A 26,145-nucleotide genomic window follows, 5' to 3' on the forward strand; every position below is an offset into this window, starting at 1 on the left:
AAAATCTTTAAAAAAAAAAAAGAAAGTCAGAATGCTGGTTTTTGGAGAAAACTATTAGACCAGACACTATTACGTTTCTTGACCGGGAAGTTCTCTCTCCTTGAAGGCAAATCTTAGCCTTTCCTGAAGCCAAGTTATAGCCAGAAGGATGTTGGTGAGCCAGAGCCCTAAAAAGCCCTGTCACTGGGCTCTGAGAATTTAAGAGAGTCCGTAACAGTGTACTTAATCTTTGGAAAATCTGATGAAAATTATCCCCTTTCTCGGGGGAGTGGGGGTGGGGGGAGGGGAATGCTACGATAAATTGCCTTTACTGAAGACAATGTTTCCACATGTATCCATATGTATCTATGAAAAATTTTATGAAACAACGCAGTGTACAGAGATTCTGATATTTTTGTATTCTAAAAAATTGTTTAATTCTTGTTGGGATTCCTAAACTGATTTTACTACCCCCAGTTTGATCTCAAGTGTTCAAGGACCCACCCTCTGATGAAGGATACACCTGTCCCAAGAACCAGTAATTCTAGTTTGTGGGTCAGGGCTCCCTTTCCCTCCATCTGAGACCAAGGTTCCTCAAGGCTCAACTCTCAGGACCGACCCACCTTTCCCCTTAGATATGTTAATACCCTTCCTGAGGTTAGCTCAAGGCGGGCCCTGGAGGGTCCTGAAGCGTCCTGAAGAGTTGGCTCTCAGCTAAGGGTGCCTATCTCCCTCAGGATCTGCCTGCTTGTTTGGTAGTTAAAGCTCTGAGTATAGTTCTTGGGCAGTGGGGCTGACCTTTGTCCTCCAGTAGAGCTTTCAGCAGTTTTGTAGATAAGACTGGACACAAATGATCCTTTTACAGGAAGCGAGGGTCCATCCACCTATTAAGAGAAGAATTTCTAGGTGCGCCTGGGTGGCTCAGTTGCTTAAGCATCTGCCTTTGGCCCAGGTCATGGTCCCAGGGTCCTGGGATCGAGCCCCACATCGGGCTCCCTGCTTGGCTGGAGGCCTGCTTCTCCCTCTCCCTCTGCTGTTCCCCCTGCTTGTGCTCTCTCTGTGTCAAATAAATAAAATCTTAAAAAAAAAAAAAAAAAGAGAAGAATTTCTAAAAGAGATGAGCTGGCATTGGGCCTAGCCTATGTGAGGTGGAAGAAATTGCACTTCCTAGAACAATCTATTCCCATGATTTGGCCTGGAAAATCCTTTTCTCCCCAAGCATGGGCTCCATCCCATCTAAGCCAGTCTTCCTCTTGGTTCCACTGAAACTGGTTTGTAGGTCCGCCAACCCCTCCTTCACCCCTGACCCAGGACTGTGACAGTCCACATCTCCGCCTTTGTCTCCTGGTAATGTGGATTTCCAGCACCCAGTATTTGTTGCCTCTTTATTTATGTCAGATTGTGAGATATTTCAGACTGCCACCACATCGACACTGCCGAGAGGCACCAGTAGTGATAATCATGCTTGTTGATGGTGGTCCTCAAACTTGGCTGTTCATATGAATAATCTGGAGATGCTCTTTAAAATTCATGTTTGGGCCCCACCTTCCAGGATTCTAATTCTGTGCTCTTGGGTAGGGTCAGGAAGCTGCAAAATTAACTAGCCTCTTCCCCTCCTCCCAGTGATTCTAATGCAGATGATCTGACCCAGACCACACTTGGAGCGAGGGCCTTCTTCACCTTGACCTTTCCAAAGCACTTGAGCTGCATAGCAAGCTTGCGTTTTACCGACGTGGAAACTGAGGCTTGGGAAGGTCAGAGAGCTCGACCAAGATCACATTGGTGGTAAGGACTGGATAGAGGCCAGGGTGCTGGATTTTATGAGCATTGAGGAAGCCATGCTTGATCAATCTCAAAAGGAGCTGCTGGAGAGGGCATCCGGCTTCGAGTCTTGTCCTTCCGGAGGGGAAAGAGAGCCCCTAGGACTGGCTGAGCTGATGCTTCACCGAGAGTGGTGCCCAGGGGCCGCTTCCTGTTGCGCAATCCTGGCGACTTTCTCGGTGTGGAGCCTGGGGGAGGTAGCCCATCAATCCTGGCAGAGCCCTGGGCGCCTTAGGGGGCGGAGGGGAGAGGAGGGAGGGGGAAATCACGGAGGCTTTGGGTCTTGGTCGCCGTGAGGGCTGTGACTTTCATCTCGAGCCCGGCAGGGAAGCATTTAGGGAAGATGCTGAGAAGCTGGAGGGAACACAGTAGTCTCTGGTTCCATCCCTCCCCTTTTCCGGCGGGGCTCTTTCCTTCTTACCCCGCTGAGGAGTGGGCTCCGGGGCATCCCGCTTGGGGACCCTGCCTCGCTGCTAACCTCTTGTCCCACTCTGCCCACCCCCCACCCCCCTAGAAGGTGGAGGGCTGCTGGGATTTGGGATTCTGGAGAGGCTGAGGGGGATGGGATTTGACCATTTGTTCTGCTCTGACCCTGGAACAAAGGCCTCTTGCAATAGAGAGTCTATGCCTTAATGCCCCCCATTAGCCAGAGTCGGGGAGCCATCAGCACATTAACAACTAAAAACCGACTGCACGGGAATTCTTTTGCTGAGCCGCACAACCTCCCCCTTCTTGCTTGTGGGGCTAATTCAGGGCCTGGGATGATGTTGATGGACTATCCTGGTTGCTCAGCCTCCTATTGTGTTACTAATGCTTGATAACAAAGGCTACTTGCCTTTAGCAACAGTTGCTAGGCGGGTCTTATCTCCCGGGCTCCAGTCCCTTCCCCCACGGCCAGAATCGGAGGCCCAGGCTGGGTCCGGCCAGTCTTCTGAGTGGAGCTCTTATAAGACCCCAGAGGATTATCAACAGGGCATTGCCCTGCTGGCACTTCCTGACAGGAGATCTTAGGAGAGAGACACGTCAGTGGCAGAGAGAACCCACGATGGTCGTTCCCAGACGTTTTCTTGGATGCTGTCACTTGTATAACCAACGCTCCCCGGGCTTCGCCTACCCACTCCCAACGCCAGGGTTTTTCCTGGATTCTTGGCAGATCCTCCATTGAAAATTCCACCTGGCTCGTTGCTGAAGTGACCATTGTCTGATGTTACTGGTGTAACTCTGTGAGAATACTGACAAACAAGGTTGGGGGGACCCTCTTAACTGCTCCCCTTACCCTACTTATCCTGCTATGCTGTAATCAAGCTGTTTACTTGTCTGTCAAGTCCACAAAAATGGTAGCTCTTAGCCCTAGCTGTACATTGTACATTAGAATCACCTGGGGAGGTTAAAATAAAAACAACCAGCTTCTACCCCAGAGATTCTGATTTAATTAGTCTGGGATGAGACCCAGGCATCTCCCTCTCCCTAGGTGATTCTAATGTGCAGCCAGAGCTGAGATGCTGAGACCCCTATCTGCCACTGGAGTATAAAGGTAAAAGACAGGGGCTGCTGACAGGAGACACTCAGGGTCAGCAAGATTCTGTAACTCGGCAGATCCCTCAGCCCCTCACTCCCACTGTGCAATAGGACTGAGTTTCTTGACCTTTCTCAGCCTCAAAATCCTCATTTGTAAAATGAGAACTACCTGATAGTGTGGTTTTGAAGATTAAAGGAGATTATGACATAAGGCTCTTGGCATTGCCTGACACGTAATAGAAGCTCAGTTAATGCATGTTAAATGCATGGTGCTCGAGTGGCATTGCGAGTTAGAAATTGTGAGTCCTGGCTTCTGGTCTGATACAAACTAATTGTGTGACCTTGAGCACCTGTCTGCTTTCACATTTCCCTTCGGTTCCTTCCAGCTTCAAAATTCTATAATTCCATGATATCATAGACAATAAAACTTTGTGATCTTGTGTAAATAGCCAACTTTATAGTTTCACAATTAAAAACTATAATGAAAATGGAGATAGTCTACATTGAATCCAGTGTTTTCAACTCAAGGGGGCTTATTACATGGATATAGCAGCTTTTGTATTACATAGTCTTAGATAAATGACTGACACCACCTACTTGTACTTAATAATTGTTAAATTCTTAGATATTAACTCATCTTCCTAGGATAACTGCAGACTTTGAGTCATTTTTCTACATCCGGTAATAAGATTGGTAATAATAACATTGTTATTAATATTTATCATTTCTTTTTTTTATGTTTTCATTTATCTTTTTAAGTAATCTCTACACCCATCGGGGGGCTCGAACTCATGACCCCGAGATCAAGAGTCACAGGCTCTTCCGGCTGCACCAGCCAGGCGCCCTAACAGTTATCATTTCTGAGTGCTTTACAAATATTAACTCATTTGATCCTTGCAGTGACCCTGGGAGGTGTGATTGACTGGGGCAGAACATACCTCCCCTGGGAGCTGGAACCCAGAAGGCTGCCCAGAACCCCCTAACCAGCTGAGAACTTTCCTTAAATGCTTGGCTTCACAGCAGTGTTCTAACCAGTAGTGGAATGGCTGTGAGGCTGTGAGGAGTTGCAGGTCTCCCCGTGAAAAGGGTCTCTTGCTCCTTGAAATGGGGGTGCTCTTGAGCGTTCAGATCCTATCCTAGGTGCTTCCATAAAGCCTGCAGTTTCTTGGCCAGGGGCCAGAGGCCCAGGAGCACAAGACAGGGGCAGCCCCGGTGGTGATTTACTGAGGCACCAAGAGACAGGGCTCTGACATCTGCAGCCCCAGGGACCAGATTCCATCTTTGTGGCTCTCCACACTATGGGAACTGGCAGTGGGATTGGAACCCTGCAAGGCAGGAGTCCCAGATTCTCCCACAGTAAGTACTGGAGTGATAGAATTGATGGAACTCCGACCATATGCAAACCCCCCATCATGCCTCTGTGTCATTTGCATATCTGTACATACTTGCTTAATATGCCAAGGATCTTCTTTTAGGCAGAACTGTCATTTGTTTTTTGTTTTTTTTTTAAGGTTCTTTTGTTTCCCTTCTGTTCCACTGGCACTACTCTACTGGCCACCCCTCCCAGTGTCCATCTATCCGTCCCTTCTCTAAAACATGCCGCCTGGGGCTTAGTACTTTTGAAACTGCTAGTGGACAATGCTCTTCTTAAGTTAACGCTTTTTTTTTTTTTTTTTAAGTTAACGCTTATTTGTGGAGCTCCTACTCTGCTGCTATAGGAGGGGAGGTGGGACGATCCAAAGGAGCTGGACCCTACCGTTGGTGGTTTAGAATCCGGTTGGTGTGTCTGGGCGGGGGACTCAGTAATGACACAGCAGTCAAGGCCTGGGGAAGAATTCTGTTCTTCCCTTCTGCAAATCAGCTGCAGAATGCCGAGACAACTTCAAGTATCAATTCTGGGTTGGCTTAATGCATTGTTCTCAAACTTGGACACTCAAAAATTTTGGAGGATCCCAAAGAACTTTTGTTTATATGGATTATATCTACTATATCCTGTATAATCCAGCCTGTATTAGAAATTAAAACAGAAAATTTCAAAACACAAGACTACACAAGCACACAATCCATTATTTGTTAGAGCAATGTTTGTCACACATGATGCAACTTCTGGAAAATTCTGTATACTCATGAGAGAATGAGAATGAAAAAGACAAATAACATCTTAAAATTTTTATGAGGAGAGTTTTTGATTTTGCAGACTGCCTGGAAAAGTCTAGGGGATCCATAGGGGTTCCCTTACCACAGGTTGAGTACTGCTGGGGTACAGGATATTGGTTCTTTTGGCATCAAAGTTGTGAAGATTCTAACAGAGCACCTGGAAGTCTGTTGAAGCCTTGATCAATGACAGGAATTCTCCTTTAAAAAATCCTTGGTAAAGTAGGAGAGGATGAAAGTAACCTTCCTTTACCCTCTTAAGGTTCGGTTTTGGGAGCCTGCAAATTAAACTGACAAAAGCCCCATTAACAGGAGAAAAGGCATACACATTGTATTTGATGTTAATATTTAATTTTTGGGTGCATGGAGGCCTTTGTAGAAAAAAGTGAAGACCCAGAGAAGTGGGTAGGCCAGGTGCTTATACACTGTTTTAACCAGTGATGATAAATTATGGAGAAATGATGATACAAAGGAAAAGGGGTTTAGGTTTCTGGGGCAGTAAATTGTGGGGAGGGAAATATATGGGGGAAACTCATAGAAGATAAGGGTTACGTTACTAAGGTTTGCTTGTGCAGACCCGTGGCAGTGCTGACCTTCTGTCTCCAGTGATAAGCCTTGTTCTCCTGGTGTGGGAGATGGAAGGGGGAGCACCTTCACCGACAGTTTATGTCCTGCTTGTAGGCAGATAGGAAGAGGGCAAAGAGCTCTGTCTGGTGTTTGCTGCTTAATTGCCTTTCACTCAAAATAATCCTTATGCAAAAGTAGCATATTTTAGGGTGGCATGTTCTAATCCCCTTCAGTAAAAATAATAGTAGTAACCGGCTATACTAGATACTGAGTTAGCAGTTTCTAAGATTGTCTCCTCTGGAAAGTTCTGGCAGCTTTAAAGTTCAGTAAGCCTGAGCATGTCCACTCCTGGGCCAAGCAATCAGGGAAGACTCACCTGCCAGTGCTGAGCCCCGTTGGCTGAGGCAGCCTTATGGGGGATCGCATGAGAGGCCAGGCTTCAATGGGGCAGCAGCAAAGGAAACTGAAGAGCCAAGGCCAATGGGCCCAAGAGAAGGGGCCGGAAAGAGCTGCCCATTCACCCCACTTCCCCCAACCCAGGATGCAGAACAGGACCTCCGGAGGTGAAAGAGCCACGAGGCTGCTCTGTGGGCCTGAGGAGAAGAGGGTGCTGGGGAGGCTGCCCCGGTACTGAAGGCAGTATCTCCAGGGTGCAGCTAGGAGGGACAGGGTAGGCCCCCTGGGCCAGTGAGAGCACGCAAGTGACTGGCGGGGAAATGAGAAGAGCTTCCTGCACACGACCAGGATATAAGCTCCAGCTCCAGGATATAAGAGCTGACCCGAGGGAGGGAAAAGGATTTCTCTCCTTCAGGTGGTGACAGAGCTCCCGGCTCCCATTCTGCCTCTGCCCTTCAGCCTCCACTCCCTGACCCTGCAGCTCTGGCTCTGTGTGGGGCTGCTGCTCCCTACACAGGACTAGCAATGCTTTAGCCAGGGGGGCCGGCACGGAGCAGCCTCCTTGGGCCCAGCTTCAATGCCATGCCCCCCACCCCCCCGAAAGCTTCTCTGACCCTATCCAGTTAAAAGGAACCCTCTTTTCCTTGGAGGTCCTGTAAACCTCTGTTTAGCACTTAATTCTTCCTGCTTTATATCATAAACATGAATAGAGCCTGTCTCCACTAAATCGGGAACTCCTTAAGGGCAGGCATCTTGTCTTACCAGCATTTGTCTACCCCTTCCAGGGCCTAGCCTGGTTCCTTGCACACGGCAGGTTTTTAAATGATGTTCATGGAAATAACTTATGCATATCATTTCTTCCCATCCTTCCCTGCCCCACAATCTCTTTGGAAACTCCTACATCCGGTCCTGAGCCTGAGCTGCCACTTTGTGCAGAGCTGAGAGCTGACCCAGTGACAGGAGAGGGCAGAGGTTGCTGCAGAGGATGTGCCCACTCCAACCCTCTGGCCTCTCACGGCAGGCTTGGTGTGGCCCAACCTGCAAAAAGGGGACCTCTTTATACCCATTCCTTCTCCTTTGTCTTAGCCACTGTCCGTTGCTGGCTCTTGTCACTGCCCCTAACCATGTCCACCTCAGAGGACATCCCACCTAGGGGTGGGAAAGTGGGGCGTTGAAGTGGGTCCTCTCCCCCGCTGACTGTTCTTCATTCATTACACAAAGGCCTATTGAGCGTCTACCATGTGCCAGGCACTGTTCTAGGTACAGGGACCCAGCAATGAATGAGACAGGCAGACAGCCAGCTTTGTGGTGTTCAAGAGCATTATCCCAGATAGGACTAGAACTTCTTTTTTTTTTAACGATTTTATTTATTTATTTGAGAGAGAGAGACTGAGAGAGAGAGCACATGAGAAGGGGGAGGGTCAGAGGGAGAAGCAGACTCCCCGCTGAGCAGGGAGCCTGATGCGGGACTCGATCCAGGGACTCCAGGATCATGACCTGAGCCGAAGGCAGTCGCTTAACCAACTGAGCCACCCAGGCGCCCCAGGACTAGAACTTCTGATAAATGTCAGAGGCTGTTGAAGGCATTGGGCAAGGAAATTGCAAAGTCTAACATGGTTTTAGAGATTATTGGCAATGGGAATGAAGTTTCACTCACCTCTGATGTCTGATCATGATCATGCTTCCTTCTCAGGTGTATGAACTGAATGGGACCATCCATAGCCAAGAGTGGTCAGTGAGGACTTACAGAGAAGTGGCTTCTTTGTTTGCAAAAGAGCATCCCGGGTTTATTGGAATCAAACTCATTTATTCAGATCACAGGTGAGAGAGAATATGGCTGAAGCTGCAGGACTTGGGAGAATGGGTGGGCTGCAGGCAGAGCCACTAGGAAGGGAGGGGAGGAGAGGGAGAAAGAGGGAGGCTGAGAGGCTGGCATCAGAGACCTACCCCCAGGGCCAAAGAGCCATGGGCTCAGCGGGTACATTCGCAAATGGGTGCAAACATCTACCTCTAAAGTCACTTCTAGTTTGAATCTTTGCAACTAAGCTGAAATGAAGAACTGTAGCAAATTTCCAGATAATTCTAGGCCCTGGCCCATGTTGGCCTGGGTGACTCAGTTATGGATATGTTTTTGCCTGTATGTTCAGATAACTGGCTCATTTCCTTGTTTGAATTGGGCCCTGGGGTTCTGCCTGATGTGTGCTGTGGGTGGCTGTGTGCAAGGCCTTGTCTGGTGACCCGGCCCTGAGTGACAGCTATCTCAGAGTCCGTGTGTGGACACCCCACAGGATGATGTATGAGGGACCTGGTGGTGTGAACAAGGACAAGCACAGAAAGCTTTATAGCTTAATTTTCCTTCTGATTGTACGAAAGGACAGCTCTCTCCTCTTGTCAAAGGGCAGCCAGTCTAAAGCCTGTGACCCGTCCACAGGGCTGGAGATGCGGGGCAGCAATCAGATGGGGATCACACTGAGTCAGGGCTTGGAGGGTGTGGGGGGGGCAGCTCCTTCATTTGCTCAGCCTACCCTAGAAGCTGGACTCCGGAGGGCAGTCAGACTCCGCCCCGCCCCATCACTGCTGAATCCCCTTCCCTCCTTGTGAGGGCTTGGGGGGACCCCACAGGAGCAGGGGTCCATCCCTGTGTGCTAGGCAGCTGGGATGGAGCTGGAAGGCTGGGGCCCCACTGGTTCCCCTCAGAGGCTCCCTGGGAGTCAGCGGTGGGAGGGTGTGAGTGCTGGGCTGCAATTGGTCAGTGCTCCGTGTTCCCTTGGAGCTCTGCAGGAGAGGGAGTGAGCACTATGGGGGAAGGTGGCAGGAGAAATTTAGGCCCCCAGAACTGAGGAACAGTGAGCCAGCTGCTGTGCAAAGACCTTTGTCCTGTCACAGAGTTGTAGCAGACTTTTCCCTTCGGTTCTTCTGTTGTCATGCTGTTTGCCTCATCCCTATCTCGGACTTGAACAGAGAGGGTGTGGAGAGAAGACAGTTCGCTTGTATGGTTTCTGGAGTGCCCAGGGCCTTGCTGATTGAACGGGGGGCAGAGGACATAGCGTTGCCAGGCCCAGCTGACCGGACAGCGACCTGGGTGATCTGCTGCATTCCCTAGGTGCCCAGTGACCAGAGAGCCGGGCTCTGTACTGCACCCACTTCTGGGAGCCACCTTCTCACGGATGCAGGGCAAGTTTTGGACGAGGCCTCTCTGCGTCATCCAAATGTAGATAAATGATGCGTATCCCATGGGTCTCCCTTCCTCACTTGTTTTCAGACACTGTGGGTCCTTCTGGAGCCAGCCAGAGTCCTCGATAGGGTTGGATTTGGGCGAAACAGCTCACAGATGTAGCCACTGGTAGGGATGACAAGAGCAGGCCGGGGTCATGTGGGCAGTGGGGAGGGGCTGCTGAGGACCCCCCAGGTGCTGGCGGAGCCACTCCAGGGTACACAGCACCACCGACGCCAAGTCACGCTGTCGCCCCTGCTTCTCTCTGTCTCTCTCACAGAATAAAAAATGTGTCCTTCATCGTGAAATCCGTCCAAACAGCCATGATGCTTCGAGCCATGTTCCCCAGGATGGTGTCAGGGTTTGACCTGGTAACGACTGTGCACGACGAAGCTGTCTGAGAGTGGGGTCCCATAGGCAGCTCCTCCTGAAGGCCTTGGCGGCTCCCACGGAAATCCTCTGCAGAGGCGCAGGCCTGGCCAGAGTTTAGCGCTGGCCTTCTCTGGGGGCCTGCAGGAGGATGGCAGTCACAAGAGAAAGGGGTGCAATAAGGGCCAGAAGGCTGAAAGGGGGAGTTCCAGAATAAGGAGAATTCAAGGAGGTTGGGCAGTAATGGTGGGCTTACTCCCATTCCCCTGCCCTCCGCCCTCTTTCTAGCCCACGTTGCCCACCCACAGCTGGCTCTTAAAACTGTAGCACATGGGGGGGAGGTATGTGTGTCCTGGAAGCAGAGATGGGGCTAATCCTGGGCAAAACTGTCCCCTGCCCCTCCACCAAATCAAAGCCAGCCAGGGCACACTTCCCAGATGACAGCTCATCAATCGCATTAAGGAAGCTAAATTAATTTGAACTAACTGGCTGAAAGGCACTCCTGACTCCCTTTTATAGAATCTGTACATTTTACCTGAGTCTGTGCTTAAGCTCTTATTTTCAGACCATCCAGAGCTCAAAGGGGTAGATTTCAAAGACTCATTTTGTTTGGACCTGGGATGGCCTCCTAGGATCCCTGGGGGTTGCTCAAAGGGTCTGACCTCTCCTGAAAGGGGCGGAAGGCCCCCTCATCCCACCTTTTCCATCTGTGTGCAGCACTGAAAAGGGGGCTGAGAAGGAGCACCTCTAGTATAGAGCTTCCAGAACAGTCCCTACAAGGACTGTAATGGACAAGTCCCGAGGGAAATTGGGGTTGGAAGGGGGATAGGCAGTTGTTCAAAGGGATCTACTCACAAGCTCCAACTCTCTTTCAAGCCTGCACTCTATTCTACTACATTGAATATCCGTATTTGGCTTATTATAAAAATGTGTCATTGATTGTCCCCCACCCCCAACAAATTAAAATAGGTGTCCTGAAGGAGGTACCTTTTTATCCTAAGGCACCCTTACTCTTGGCACACAGCTACAAAACCCTGGGGGTATGTGTGGTTTAGTTTGAAAAGCATAATTTTGTTGTAGTGACAGCTGAGGCATGGACCAAGCAGATGGCTCCATGTCCTCTCCTCTGTGTTCTGCAGGTGGGGCGTGAGGACACTGGCCACTCCTTGTATGACTACAGGGAGGCTTTGATGATTCCCACCTTGCATGGCGTTAAACTGCCTTACTTTTTCCATGCTGGAGAGACAGGTGAGCCATATGGAGACAAGCAGGACAAAGGAGGTGATCGATAGGAGGGCTCCTCCTCATCATTCAAGAGAACTGATAGGATCCTGGGGCAGTATTGAAACTGTTGATAGTCCTTTTATGACACTTGTCCATTTCATATGCATTATTTCGCCTAATCCTGATGGCAACCCTTGGAGAAGGAATAGCAATGATAATAACAGTATCTGGCACTTCACATATTTCTTTTCTTTCTTTTTTTTTAAGATTTTATTTATTTATTTGAGACAGAGAGAATGAGATACAGAGAGCATGAGAGGGAGGAGGGTCAGAGGGAGAAGCAGACTCCCTGCCGAGCAGGGAGCCCAATGCGGGACTTGATCCCGGGACTCCAGGATCATGACCTGAGCCGAAGGCAGTTGCTTAACCAACTGAGCCACCCAGGCGCCCTTTCTTTTTTTTTTTTAAAGATTTTATTTATCTGTTTGACAGAGAGAGAGCACAAGCAGGGAGAGCAGCAGGCAGAGGGAGAGGGTGAGGGAGAGGGAGAAGCAGACCCCCTGCAGAGCAGGGAGCCTGACGCGGGACTCCATCCCAGGAACCTGGGATCATGACCTGAGCCAAAGGCAGACGCTTAACCTACTGAGCCATCCAGGCACCCCACATATATTATTTCTAATTCTCACCCCAGTCCTGCTAGGAAGGTGTTTTTATCCCTATTTTATTTTATTTAAAAGATTTTTTATTTATTTGGGGGGAGGGGCAGAGGGAGAGAGAATCTCAAGCTGACTCCCCGTTAAATGTGGAGCTGGACACCAGGCTCAATCTCAAGACCCTGAGATCATGACCTGAGCTGAAATCAAGAGCTGGATGCTTACCCAACTGAGCCACCCAGGCACCCTTCTTCCCATTTTATAGTTGAAGAGCCCAAGTCTCCAAACATAGAGTGGTTAGTCCAAGGGCAAGGAGCTAGTCATTAGTGAAGCTTGAATTTGAGCCCTTTCTGATGATCTCCATTTTATAATGCACAAATTGTGCTTAAAGAGATTAATTCGGGCGCCTGAGTGGCTCAGTTGGTTAAGCGACTGCCTTCGGCTCAGGTCATGATCCTGGAGTCCCGGGATCGAGTCCCGCATCGGGCTCCCTGCTCGGCTGGGGGTCTGCTTCTCCCTTTGACCCTCCCCCCTCTCATGTGTTCTCTCTCTAATAAATAAATAAAAATCTTAAAAAAAAAAAAAAAGATTAATTCACCTGTCCAAAGTCATACACGGGTTAAGTGATAGAAGAGGGACTAGAACCAGGACTGCTCTAACAGCTAGGAGGCTCTGTCCACACTCACCAGGTGCTGAAGAGGAGACCCCCACCCAGCTCAAGCAGGCCTGCTGCTATTGTTTCTGAAATGCCATTAGCCTAGCCACATCTTTGTTCCCCTAAGCTCACTCCACAGGCTCATAGGTCATCTCTCAGACCTTCTCATATTACAGTCCTTAAAATGTGTAAACCTTAAGCAAAAGGAGTCCCAGATCATGGCTGCAATTTCAGGTCAAAATGAAGATACCAGGAGGAAAGCTTGCTGCTGCATCCCACTGGGTGTCCCTGAGTACCTTAGGCACCTGTCATCCTTAGAAGACCAAGGAGATAAGTGAAGAGCAGTGGGGGCTTGAATTTCACAACCAGGTTCAAACCATCTCTCAGAGGAAGGGTCCATGTACATTAATCTCTTTTTTCCTGACATTTCAAGTCATTTTGAGTCCAATTTAGATCAAAGTTGTTCTAGGAGATTTGAAGAATTGTTTTGGGGGGATGGGATTAAGGGGGTAGGGGTTGTTAACCTTGAAGAACTTGTGGTCTAGTTGGGAAAATCATACTTACCTGTGTGAAATCATTTCAACAGTATGAAACACTGTAACAGGATCTAACCACATTCTAAGATGCATGGCCCTAGGAGAGGATTTTGCCAGGAGCTGGGTATTTAATACCCAAGAGTCATGTTCTTATTTTTAAAAAGGAAGAGGGGTGCCTGGGTGGCTCAAGCGGTTAAGTGTCTGCCTTCAGCTCAGGTCATGATCCCAGGGTCCTGGGATCAAGCCCCATGTTGGGCTCCCCGCTCAGCGGGAGCCTGCTTCTCGCTCTCTCTCTGCCACTCCCCCTGCTCGTGTGTTCTCTCTCTCTCTCTCAAATAAATAAAATCTTTAAATGAAATGAAAAGGAAGAGATCTGGGGTGCTGGGTGGCTCAGTCAGTTAAGCGTCTGCCTTTGGCTCAGGTCATGATCCTGGAGTCCCAGGATCGAGTCCTGCCTCGGGCTCCCTGCTCAGTGGGCAGGGAGTCTGCTTCTCCCTCTCCCTCTGTTCCTCCCCCTGCTCATGCTCACTCTCTCTCTCATATAAATAAATAAAATCTTAAATAAATAAATAGGGAGCGATCTTTGAAAAGAAAGTTCTAGATTGGAAACCAGTGAAAATCCACCTGAAACACATACCCTAACCAGCAGTGGGAATTCTGGGGTTTTATTCCTAACAGAAAAGGGGAATTTTCATACTTTACATGTAGATCAGTTAGGATGCTTTTGGCTGCCAGGGATGGAATACACACATTTAATAGGTTGTTATTTTTTTTAAGATTTTATTTATTTGACAGGAAGACAGCGAGAGAGGGAATACAAGCAGGGGGAGTGGGAGAGGGAGAAGCAGGCTTCCTGCGGAGCAGGGAGCCCAATGCAGGGCTTGATCCCAGGACCCTGAGATCATAACCTGAGCAGAAGGCAGACGCTTAAGTGACTGAGCCACCCAGGTGCCCCAAGATCATCTATTATTTTACATAATAAGTGACCTCTGCTGTCCTCATCAAGTCCAGGGTTTCACCTTATTTGGTTGTCAGGTAGTCAAGTTACATTCAGGTGTAACCAATTCAATGAAGCAAAAGACAAGATATTTCCTCCAGGGCATCTCCTTTTATCAGGAAGGAAGCCAAAGAGCTCCCCACAAATAACCTTCCAGACCAGCATTAGGACCATCCTAGCTGCAAGGGAAGCTGGGAGAGTCAGGACCTGTTATTTTCACCCTCCAAAGAACGTCCTGCCAGCAAGGAAGATACAGTGGGGGTGGCTGGTAAATAGGCAGGCAACAGTATCTGCCACCATTTTGTGCTGGTCATTGTGATCTTGCAATTGATGTTGCAATTGATATTGTTGAAGATATAAATTGAGTAAGTACACACAAGTAATTATATTGAGAGAGTTTGCAACACACTGTTGTAAAAATAATAAAATTCCCAGAAAATAGCTCTGGAAACAAACAAAAAATGGAAAGAAAGAATATAGACTGTGGAGTCAGATAGACCAAGATTTGAAACCCAGTCTTACTACTTAACTGAATATGTTCCTTCAATTTATAAAGCCTGTATAAGTTTCAACTTCTTCATCTGTTACATACATACATACATAAAATAAAGGCTTGCCATACCTTTCGTTAGCATTGTTACAAGGAAAATGCGTATGTGTGTGAATGTTTGTGTGTGAATGTTCTTTGATCTGGAGACTTTATCTGAGGATTGTCTTTGGGCCAGATCCATCTGACTGAAGACTATCCCTTTTTCCCCAGATTGGCAGGGTACTTCCATAGACAGAAACCTTCTGGATGCTCTACTACTGAACTCTACCAGGATTGGCCATGGATTTGCTTTGACCAAACACCCAGCAGTCTGGGCTGACTCCTGGAAGAAGAACATCCCCATAGAAGTCTGTCCCATCTCCAACCAGGTATGCGTGATCCATGCAACCAACCCTCCAATCTCAGCCTCTGTTCTGATTTCCCAAACTTTTTCCTGTATAATTTCTTTTTTAATATTTTTTATTTATTTGACAGAGAGAGACACAGTGAGAGAGGGAACACAAGCAAGGAGAGTGGGAGGGGGAGAAGCAGGCTTCCCGCCGAGCAGGGAGCCCGATGCGGGGCTCGATCATAGGACCCTGGGATCATGACCTGAGCTGAAGGCAGACGCTTAACGACTGAGCCACCCAGGCACCCTACTGTATAATTTCTTGCTCCTTAGCTCACTTATTTTCTATATTCCTCCACTGTCTCACTCCCATTAATAATTATTTAGGAATGACCCCTTGCCTAACCCATTCATAACAATGAGGCAGCAGTGAGGGTCCCCAGTGGGGTAGAATTTGGGGCAAAGCGATAGACAAAGCTAAAGGGACAGTAAGGAAGACCAGTGGAGTGGGAGGGGCCATTGGATACTGCTGTTCCCACAGATGCTTGGGGTTCTTTGTGCACCTGCCTGTCTTGCTCTGTTCAGGAGAGCTGCTCTGAGCCGGACCAAGAGAGACCAAATGTTTGTGCTCGTGAAGAAACTTGGAGAAAATTAGGAAGAGCACAGGACTGGCTCTATTCCTGTGTTGTACCCAGAAGTCATCCTAATGTTCAGTGGCGATGAAGATAAGAAAGGAGCTGGTTATGCTCATGGTCTTGCCTCTCTTGTGACAACTCTTTTTATGGGTCAAAGTTTGTCTTTCTCCTTTGCCTCTTATTGGCAGGTTCTGAAACTGGTGTCTGACTTGAGAAACCACCCTGCCGCTGTTCTGATGGCCACTGGGTACCCCATGGTGATCAGCTCTGATGACCCAGCTGTCTTTGGTGCCAAAGGTTTATCCTATGATTTCTATGAGGCCTTCATGGGCATTGGGGGAATGGCGGCCGATCTGAGGACACTCAAACAGCTGGCCATGAACTCTATCAAGTGAGTATCCTGTGTACTTCCCAGATCCCCAACTCCCTCTTCCATCCCACAACTTGTGTTTATCTCTCTTAGAGTTTGGGGGCAGAAGCCTGGAAGGTTTCTGTGTGTTTTCTCCACGTCGCCTCGGTTTCATTATTGCTCTTGGACTGGGGAGCAATGTGCCCTGCAAGCATCTGAGATCCCCTCACCTGTTCCCCAACCCTTTCTCCTGACCTGAGTGCCTTTTCTCCTGCAGGTTCAGCACGTTGTTGGATATTGATAAAAAGGCTGCCATGAAAACCTGGGAGGAGAGATGGAATACGTTTGTAGCCGACCTGGCAAGGAGGCCAAAGTGAGAAGCTAGCCGTTTATTACCCTAGTCCTCTGCTCCCCTCTGCAAGCTGTTCTCACCTTCCATCAATCATGCTTGAACCCACTCCAGTGTAGTTGGTACCTCCATTTCTTCATCAGAACTAACCTCATGAAGGTCATCAATGGCCTCCACATTGCTTGACCTCTCAGAAACACTTAAACAGTCTACCAAACTCATCTTTTTGAAATATCCTTTTCTCTCAACCTCAGTGACATCAACTCTTTTGGTTTCCTCCTTTCTCTCTGGCCATTGCTTCCGGGGTCCCTTTTCCAGATGCTCTTCTCTATCAGATCTCTGTGTTGCATTTCCTCAGGGCTTAGTTTTGCCTCTCCTCTGTTCATGTCTCTGCTTCTCTCCTCTTCTTTTCTCTCTCACTCTATAGTCTTTTCCTAGGTAGTCTCATCCACTCCTTTGCTTTTAAATACCATTTATTTGCTGATGATTACCAATTTATTTATTCATTTGGAAGGTTCACAGGAATCTCAAAACGTACTATGTGCAATTCTGAACTCAATCTCTTCCCTTTCAACCTTTTCCTGATCTTTCTCATCTTGGTAAATGGCATCTCCATCCATTCCACCCAGTTGCTCTATGTAGAATTTTTCAGTGAAATTCTTGATACTGCTCTCTCCCCTGTTCCCTACATCAAAATGTATCTTGAATCCTCCATGCCTCTCTATCTACATTGCTATTGGCGGAGTTCAAGCCACTATCACTTCTTGTCTGAGTTACAATAGCCTCTTAATTGATCTCTCCCTTCTTCTCTTTGCCTTCCTCATTTCATTTTTCACAGAGCAATGACTTTTCAAAAATTAAATCAGGTTACTCCATTGCTTACAACTCAGTGCACTTAGAAAAACCCAAATGTTTCAATAGGGCATATAGCATCCTATTTAACCTGGATCCCTTCCAGCATCATTCTACCCCGGTCTCCTCTAGTGTACCAGATTCTGGCCACACTGGTCCTTTGTTTCTCAAATATCCCAAACTCTATGCTGCATCAGAGTCTTTTCTCATTCCCTCTGCCTGGGATATTCTTTCTTTCCACTTTTGTCTGACTGACTCCTGTTTACCCTTCAGGTTTCACCTTTAATGTCACTGTCTCAGAAGTTTCCTAGACCCCTAACCTGTTAATATCTCTCATGGCACCTTGCTTTTTTCCTTCATGACTCTTATCATAATTTGTAATTATATATTTATTTCTCTGTTTATGGTCTCCCTCCACCAGAGTGTAAGCTCCATGTGGGCAGGTACTAATGATTGTTTCCTGTACACTGTGAACCCAGAGCCTAGCTCCATGCCCCAAACCTAGTCAGTACTGAATAAAAGATATGTTAAATGAATGGATATAATATTGAGCTGGTTGCTGAAGCAGGAGGGAACAGAGCAGAGTCTCCTCAAAGAAAAGACCTCATGTGATCCAATTCTGGCTCCTAGCCTGTTCTTCAGGAAAAGGAAGGCAAGAAGCCAGCCCTGTCTTTACTTGACTAAAGGAAGAGAAGGAGGGTCAAAGAATTCCTTAGAAGTTGCAGGTGGATTCAAGTGTCCTCATCCATCACCCATCACCTGCACCTGAGCTCAAAGGCAGCAGCCAACACTCTCTCCATTAGTAGTTTATCACTGTTTGGTTCATGACGCTGGAAAAAGTCTTGCTGATTAGGGGTCCTCAACCACAGGCTGGCACCCAGATGGAACGGTCTTTGATTTATTGCCTTAGCCAATCCCAGGAGATAGTACATAGGTCCCATCTCAGCTGACTTATATTTAATAAATGGTGAAAATGGAACTTAGCAGAATGGACTTCTGTAGCAAGTTGTCATGACTACAGGGGTCTCCCAGGAGTGTAAGGTCTCTGACCTGGACTTGGTGTGATCTCTGATTTGGCAAATTAAACCAGCTACTAGTCTTGTCTACATGCCTGGTTCAATAGGCTGAGTCCTAGCAGAGAACTAGAAACATTAACAGAACCAGATGTTAAGTTAGGAAGATCTGGGAAACAGGTTGTAGCCCCCTTGGAACTAAGTAATATTTCTGCCAGGAGTTGAGTCATTAAATCTGATTTCACTTATTCCTCCTGTAGGACTTTCCAGAAGGTACCCTGACATATGTTTTTTGGGAAAACTTGTGTGTTAATTGAATTTTTGTAAATGAAATCATGCTGCACCTGGGGCCTTGCTATTTATTTAAAGGAAATCTGAAGCAAAGCTCTTCTGTTAAAACATATTTTGTAATTTGAATTATGTAGTCTATATTTATTTATTTATTGGAATAAGGTTAAATGCTTTTTCCTTCTTTGTGAGGTGAATTGTCTGGCCTGGAAAATCCTAATGGCCAGGGACACCAAGAGTCCCTGACTTGCCAGGCTTATTGTACAAGTCCCCATTATCTGGCCCATGATGAATGCCCTGGTCCAGCCCCCTCCTCCTGGATCCTGGAGCTTTTCATCAGTTGGCACAGCTCCCAGGGAAGGGCAGGGAGACTTCTCAAAATTCAAACTGAGGGAATGTTGTTGGAGATGCAAATCATCCTGTTTCCCAGCAGGTGAGAATTTGGGACCCAGCCTTAGGGAAAACCATGGAACATATTTCTTTTTATCTCAAAATAATGTGAAACCTTCAGAAAAGTTGCAAGAATAGTACAAAGAACTCTAACATACTCCTTGTCTAGGTTCCCCAATTATTGACATTTTACAACATTTGCTATACCCTTCTCTCTGTATATATATATCTGTATCTCTTTCAGTGTCTGCATAATAGATCCTATTTTTTCTAACCAATTGAGACTTAAGATACCATTATGACCCATTGCTCGTAAACACTGCAGTGCACATTTACTAAAGACGGTGTCATTCTCCTGTGTAATCACAGTATAACCACCCAAAGCAGGAAATTAACATTGATAAGATACTACCATCTGGCCCTGGCCCTTCCAGGCATATTTCTTTTCTGTCCCAGAACCCAACCCAGGATCACATATTGCACTTAGTTATACTCTCTCTTGTGTCTCTCACTGTGGAACAGTTCTTCAGTCTTTCCTTGTCTTTTGTGACCTTGACCTTTTTGAAAAGTACAAAAAATTATTTGGTGGAGTATGTCTCATTTCAAGCCTGTGTAATGTTTCCTTGTGAAGAGATTCCAGTTTATACATTTTCAGGGGGAAGGCCTCAGAAGTGATGCTTTGTCCTTCTCAGTGCATCACATCCGAGGGCACATGGATCAGGGCCTGTGGAGGTGGTCTGCACCAGCAAAGAACAAACAGCTGCTGAAATTTCAGCCTGTTGTGAAACCAACAGTGGTCTGAAACTGATCTTTGTGGGAGTTTTTTTTATAATTTTTTTTTTAAATGTAAGCTCTATCTATCACTAGGGTTCATGGATTCTGTTTCTATTCAATGGACTATACTCGAACACTATCGTTATTTCTTTTAAGATGCTCACACTGTTCCAGATTTGGCCATGGGAACTCTGTTAAACTGGCTCCTGTGACTCTGATAAATTCTTTTTTTTAAAGATTTTATTTATTTATTTGACAGAGAGAGACATAGTGAGAGAGGGGAAACGGGAGAGGAAGAAGCAGGCTTCCCGTGGAGCAGGGAGCCCAATATGGGGCTCGATCCCAGGGCCCTGGGATCATGACCTGAGTCAAAGGCAGACGCCCAACGACTGAGCCACCCAGGCGCCCCGACTCTGATAAATTCTTATAGTTTTTTGAGAACTTCCTTATTTTTTTTTAAGATTTTATTTATTTATTTGAGAGAGAGAATGAGAGATAAAGCATGAGAGGGGAGAGGGTCAGAGGGAGAAGCAGACTCCCTGCTGAGCAGGGAGCCTGATGCGGGACTCGATCCTGGGACTCCAGGATCATGACCTGAGCTGAAGGCAGTCGCTTAACCAGCTGAGCCACCCAGGCGTCCAAAGTATTTTATATATTTATTTATCTGACAGAGAGAGAGAGACGGCTTGAGAGGGAACACAAGCAGGGGGAGCGGGAGAGAGAGAAGCAGGCTTCCCGCCGAGCAGGGAGCCCGATGCAGGGCTCAATCCCAGGACCCTGGGATCATGACCTGAGCTGAAGGCAGACGCTTAACGACTGAGCCCCCCAGGCGCCCCTGAGAACTTCCTTATTTTTTGACACAATTAAATATTCTAGCTTCATTTTGTACTTTCCTTGTCTCATACTGGACATGAGCTCTTCTCCCAAAGAACTTTGGCTCCTTTTAGTAGAGAATATTTAGAAACCTTGACCTGAGCATTAGATGTGCTGATTAGATGTGCTGATCTTGGGAAAGGGGACGTTCTGGGAGTCTGGACATTTGCTATACCCTTCTCTCTGTATATCTGTATATAAATATAAATATAATTTATATATGTGCATATGTAACTATAATTTATATTGTTAAAAAGAAATCCACACTCCCAAAATGGTGTCACTTAGGCCAAGTTACCAAACTGGGGCTTAATACCTAACCTAACTGCAGTTTCAACTTCCCTCAGAAATGTAAGTCTTAACTGGTCAGTCAGGAATTTTCTAATTAGTACCAATGAGATAATCTACCACATGGGCCCTCTCCATCCCCCAAAGATGAGGTAATCCACCTAATAAGAACCCATGCCCTTCACTGTAAGGGGAGATGACCTTGCCTGGACCGATCTTTTCTTTTGCTAATAACTTCTTGCCCCACTGTCTTTCTTATAAAAATCTTCCATTTTATACGGCTCCTCAGAGTTCCCCTCTCCTTGCTAGATCGGATGCTGCCTGATTCTGTGAATCACTTAGTAAAGCCAATTAGATCTTCATATTTACTCAGTTGAATTTTTGCTTATTAACAGTATATATTAAAACACACACATATATTTATACATATACATTTACATCTATTTCCAAATTTATGTATATTAAAAAATCATGAGTTTGCAGGGTGCCTGGTTGACTCAGTTGGTGGAGCCTGTGACTCTTGATCTTGGGGTCGTGAATTCAAGCCCCACCTTGGGCCTAGACCTTACTTAAAAAAAGCAAACAAACATGAGTTTGCACCCATATCTCTCCTTCCATTCCATACGGTGGGTTTATTCTGGCCTCAGCCCTTCCCATATCTAACTCTATTCCCCAACAGTGAGAAACCCAGCTCCCACTACCCTCAATGTATCTTCATAGTTCCTGATTCCCTGTGTATGTGGTCCCTCTTCACCCCCCACTACCGCCTCCTCAGGTGGCCCTGCAGGTCCCTCTGGTCCCAGATGCCTCATGGGAAAGGAGGGGAACCAATAAACAAAAGGGAAGGGAAGGGAAAAAGATTTGGAAGAAGGAGAGAACAGGTGGACTTCTTAGAGTTTGAAGAGATCTCTAAAAGGGAACAGATTCACTGGTGTTACTGAAGCTCCCTCTCTCACTGTGTCTCTGTCAAATAAATAAATAAAATTTAAAAAAATAATAAAATTCTTTTTCTTTAAGAGGGTCCTTCAAATATGTATAAGCCTCAGGGTCCCACAAAATCTGGGTCTGGGTCTTGCTCTAGCTCAGCTCTTCATTTGGAATGAGGAAAACAAGGGGAAGGTTGGCTGAAAAGACTAGCAAAACAGAGATAAACATTATAGGGTCTTAGCCTGAAAGGGATCCTGAAAGCTATGTAAATCATCGCCGCTTCTGGAAGAGCAGCCCAAATAATCAGGAAGCTGTGCCTGCTTAATTTTTAAAGCTCACCAGAATAGGATTCTGTAACCTGCCTCAGCCACCCAGTCCAGAATCCCAGAATGTCCCTTTTCTCAAGATCAGGACTTTTTAAAAAATATTTTACTTATTGATTTATTTGTCAGAGAGAGAGACAGCACAAGCAGGGGGAGTGGGAGAGGGAGAAGCAGGCTTCCCGCCGAGCAGGGAGCCCGACGCAGGACTTGATCCCAGGACCCTGGGATCATGACCTGAGCTGAAGGCAGATGCTTAACTGACTGAGCCACCCAGGCATCCAAGATCAGGATTTTGAGTGACTGCTGGGATCCTTGCCTTTCACAAGAATTGATCACTGGAGGATTGGATATATATAACTATCCACAGACCAACATTAAGTTAGCGTGCTGGATTATAAATATTATTTTCACACACGTAATATGTTCTTTATATAGCATTTGCCCTAAAAATAACTTAACCTTCTTGGTCCTTTCTTCTCTGTCTGGGAAGGGGGTAAATAGAACCTGTGGGGGCTGGCAGAGCTGTTGGGGTGTCCGGGAGCATGGTGGGGACAGGGAGCAATTTCCAACTGGCTTTGCTGGAGCAACATCCATATCACTCGGTGCTTGCATGTAATGGTGCCACTGGGGCAGAGCTGCTGGGTTTCATTTCATCCCAGCTGTTAGCCAAAAGCCTCTTCCTCCTCTACCTTCAGGGTGACCTGGATCCAATCTTCCAAAGGGACTTTGCCTGGCGACTGGCCAGAGACCATTCATAAGGGGGATGAGACCTGTCCTGGTCCATCCAGACCTTCCTGGGGCTAAGCTCCTCCTGGGGCAGGGAAGGGTAGGAAGACTGGAATTTTTAGATTCATGGAATATTGGAGCTGGGAGAGGCCTAAAGATCATCTTATCTAACTCTGTGTTACAGAGGACTCAGTTAAGGCCCAGAGAGGTTACACAACTCTCTGGAGGTCACACAGTAGGTAACAGCAGGTTTCCAGAGTCTTAGGTCCGTCCTCACACTACAACACGGGGCTGTTTTCTCTTCCTGTCTGAAGCACCTCTCAGTAACAGGTTTCCATAAACTCCTGGCGGGCCTAGATCAGTTCTCCAGCTCAGAGGGTGGAGTTTGGGCAACCGCAGCCCTTAACTCATCCTGAGACAACCTCTCTACCAGTCCCCTTGCTTGATGAAGACAGAACCATTAGTCCTACTGGGAGCAGCGATCTTCCTTCTGGGACAAGCTGACCTCTCCTGTGACCCCTGGCTCTCCTTTGCCCGAGTTCCAGTCCGGGAAACCGGCTCCGTTTCCTGTCCCCCACCAGGAGGAATGGATCCTTGGAGCCGAGGGCCCCAGCCTTCTCTTTGTCCAGGGTCCCTGGGCAGGCGGAGTGCCTGTCCCGAGAATCTCCGCCAGCCCCCACCCCCACCGCCCCTCAGCTTGCAGACAGCTGTGGCCCTCCGAGACCCCCGTGACTGCCATTTAGTGGGAAATGGCCCAAGACAGAAGCATGCAGAAAGCAAATGGCGATTAGTGTGAGACTGAGGATGGCAAGAAGGACCTTTCCCCGCGGGAGCCTCGTCCTCTCCACCTGTGGCCAGGGGCGAGCGGACTGCGGCGTGCTGCTGACCCCTGGTGGCCACTCATGGGACCCCAGAAATGCCCCCAGCATCTCCGCGCTCCTTTCGGTTCTCTTATCCTCTGCTGTCGCCTCCTGTCACTGCTGGGAGTAACACTTAATGTAATAAGTAACATTTAATAATAATAATTTATGATTGTAAAACATGCTTGTGGTAGCAAATTTGTGAACTCCAAAAAGTATAGATGAAACAAAATTCACCCATATTGGGGAGCCTGGCTGGCTCAGTCAGAGGAGCATGTGACTCTTGATTTCCGGGTTCTGAGTTTGAGCCCCAAGTGGGGTGTAGAGTTTACTTAAATAAATAAAACTTAAAAAAAATCACCTGCACTTACATTACTGTTACTATTTTGGTCTATTTCCTACCCACAGTATAATAGTCCTCAGGGTCTCTTTCCAGCCCCCTGCTTCTGCCTTATCACTTGCCACTACCTCCCTCATATGTACAAATTTAGAGCACATAGTATAAGATGAGGGGGTAGTGCATAATAATTTTTAAATTTTAATATATTTACTTATTTAAAAAAAATTTTTTTAACATATAATGTATTATTTATTTCAGAGGTACAGGTCCGTGATTCAACAGTCTTACACGATTCACAGCACTCACCATAGCACATACCCTCCCCAATGTCTATCACTCAGGCACCCCATCCCTCCCACCCCCCCACCACTCCAGCAACCCTCAGTTTGTTTCCTGAGATTAAGAGTCTCCTTATGGTTTGTCTCCCTCTTTGGTTTCGTGTTGTTTCATTTTCCCCTCCCTTCCCCTATGATCCTCTGTCTTGTTTCTCAAATTCCTCATATCAGTGGGATCATATGATAATTGTCCTTCTCTGATTGCCTTATTTTGCTTAGCATAATACCCTCTAGTTCCGGGGTGCCTGGGTGGCTCAGTCGGTTAGGCGTCTGCCTTAGGCTCAGGTCATGATCCCAGAGTCCTGGGATCGAGCCCCGCATTGGGCTCCCTGCTCCGCGGCAAGCCTGCTTCTCCCTCTCCTACTCCCCCTGCTTGTGTTCCCTCTCTCGCTGTGTCTTTCTCTGTCAAATAAATAAATAAAATCTTACAAAAAAATACCCTCTAGTTCCATCCACATCGTTGCAAATGGCAAGATTTCAATTTTTTTGATGGCTGCATAATATTCCATTGTGTATATATACCACATCTTCTTTATCCATTCATCTATTGATGGACATCTTAGCTCTTTCCATAGTTTGGCTATTGTGGACATTGCTGCTGTAAACATCAGGGTGCATGTACCCCTTTGGATCCCTACATTTGTATCTTTGGGGTAAATACCCAGTAGTGCAATTGCCGGGTCCTAGGGTAGCTCTATTTTCAACTTTTGGGGGAACCTCCATGCTGTTTCCAGAGTGGCTGCACCAGCTTGCATTCCCACTAACAGTGTAGGAGGGTTCCCCTTTCTCCGTATCCTCGCCAACACCTGTTGTTTCCTGACTTGTTAATTTTAGCCATTCTGACTGGTGTGAGTGAGGTGGTATCTCACTGAAGTTTTGATTTATATTTCCCCGATGCAGAGTGATGTTGAGCACTTTTTCATGTGTCCGATGGCCATTTGGATGTCTTCTTTGCAGAAATGTCTGTCATGTCTTCTGCTAAATTTTAACATATTTAAAATAAAAATTTTGAATAGGTATGCAATCACATTTTTAAAAATCTAAAAAAAAAATGTGAAAAGGATAAATTGGAAAGGCTTATGCCCATCCCAACTTCACCCCATCCTTTTTCCCACCCCACCTATTTTTTTCCCACCATACTTAATAGTTTCTTGTGTTTCTTTGTGCAAAATAAATGAATGCAAATATGAATATTCTGTTTTCCTTTTTTCTGATACAAAAGGCAGCATATTATGCACACTGTTACGGGCTTTGCTCTTTTTATTTAACAATATGCCCTGGGGATCTTTCCATTTTGGGTCATAGGGAGTACTTCCTTTTTCTAACTCAGTGTTTCATTGTGGGAACACGCCATAGTTCAATTAACAAAGCCCCAACAAGTTGGCATCTGGATTGTTTTCAAATATCCTTTATTATAAACACCGTTGCAATAGAATAAGTACCTGCTTTATTTGATGAATGAAGAAGAGGCCAATTAACAAGAGCCTTGCAGACACTTCCCTGGGTTTATAAACTTGTGTCTTTCCCCTGATTCTTTTTTTTTTTAAGATTTTATTTATTTGACATAGAGAGAGAGAGACAGCGAGAGAGGGAACACAAGCAGGGGGAGTGGGAGTGGGAGAGGGAGAAGCAGGCTTCCCGCCAAGCAGGGAGCCCGATGTGGGGCTCTATCCCAGGACCCCGGGATCATGACCTGAGCCGAAGGCAGACGCTTAACGACTGAGCCACCCAGGCTCCCCCCTCCCCGATTCTTTCATGACAACAGTTCAGGCGAGGCCCAGAGAAGGTGCTAAGTCATCACCTGCGCATTGGCTGATGGGAAGCAGCGTCTTGCTTTATAGGTCACAGGCCTGGTCCAGGCA

At 47.0% G+C, this 26,145-nt stretch overlaps 1 protein-coding gene across 6 annotated transcripts in view; it reads left to right on the top strand.

Annotated features, from left to right (window-relative positions):
• ADA2 (adenosine deaminase 2) overlaps window positions 1–18,135 on the top strand; it is a 28,120-nt gene extending 9,985 nt beyond the window's left edge. For 5 of the 6 annotated variants that reach the window (XM_006748532.3, XM_031019567.2, XM_031019566.2 and 2 more), the window contains 6 exons: window positions 8,129–8,256; window positions 9,930–10,020; window positions 11,158–11,266; window positions 14,844–15,001; window positions 15,785–15,987; window positions 16,223–18,135. In XM_006748532.3, the coding sequence (XP_006748595.1) occupies window positions 8,129–8,256; window positions 9,930–10,020; window positions 11,158–11,266; window positions 14,844–15,001; window positions 15,785–15,987; window positions 16,223–16,322 (789 nt within the window). In that variant the 3' untranslated portion in view covers window positions 16,323–18,135. Of the gene's footprint in view, window positions 1–8,128; window positions 8,257–9,929; window positions 10,021–11,157; window positions 11,267–14,843; window positions 15,002–15,546; window positions 15,739–15,784; window positions 15,988–16,222 lie in introns of those variants that run through there. The other variant, XM_081820930.1, reaches the window with a different exon arrangement.
• Window positions 18,136–26,145: the final 8,010 nt, after the last annotated feature.

Source organism: Leptonychotes weddellii, chromosome 5, assembly GCF_054177405.1.
Source record: "Leptonychotes weddellii isolate Sample4059 chromosome 5, ASM5417740v2, whole genome shotgun sequence".
Taxonomy (NCBI): domain Eukaryota; kingdom Metazoa; phylum Chordata; class Mammalia; order Carnivora; family Phocidae; genus Leptonychotes; species Leptonychotes weddellii.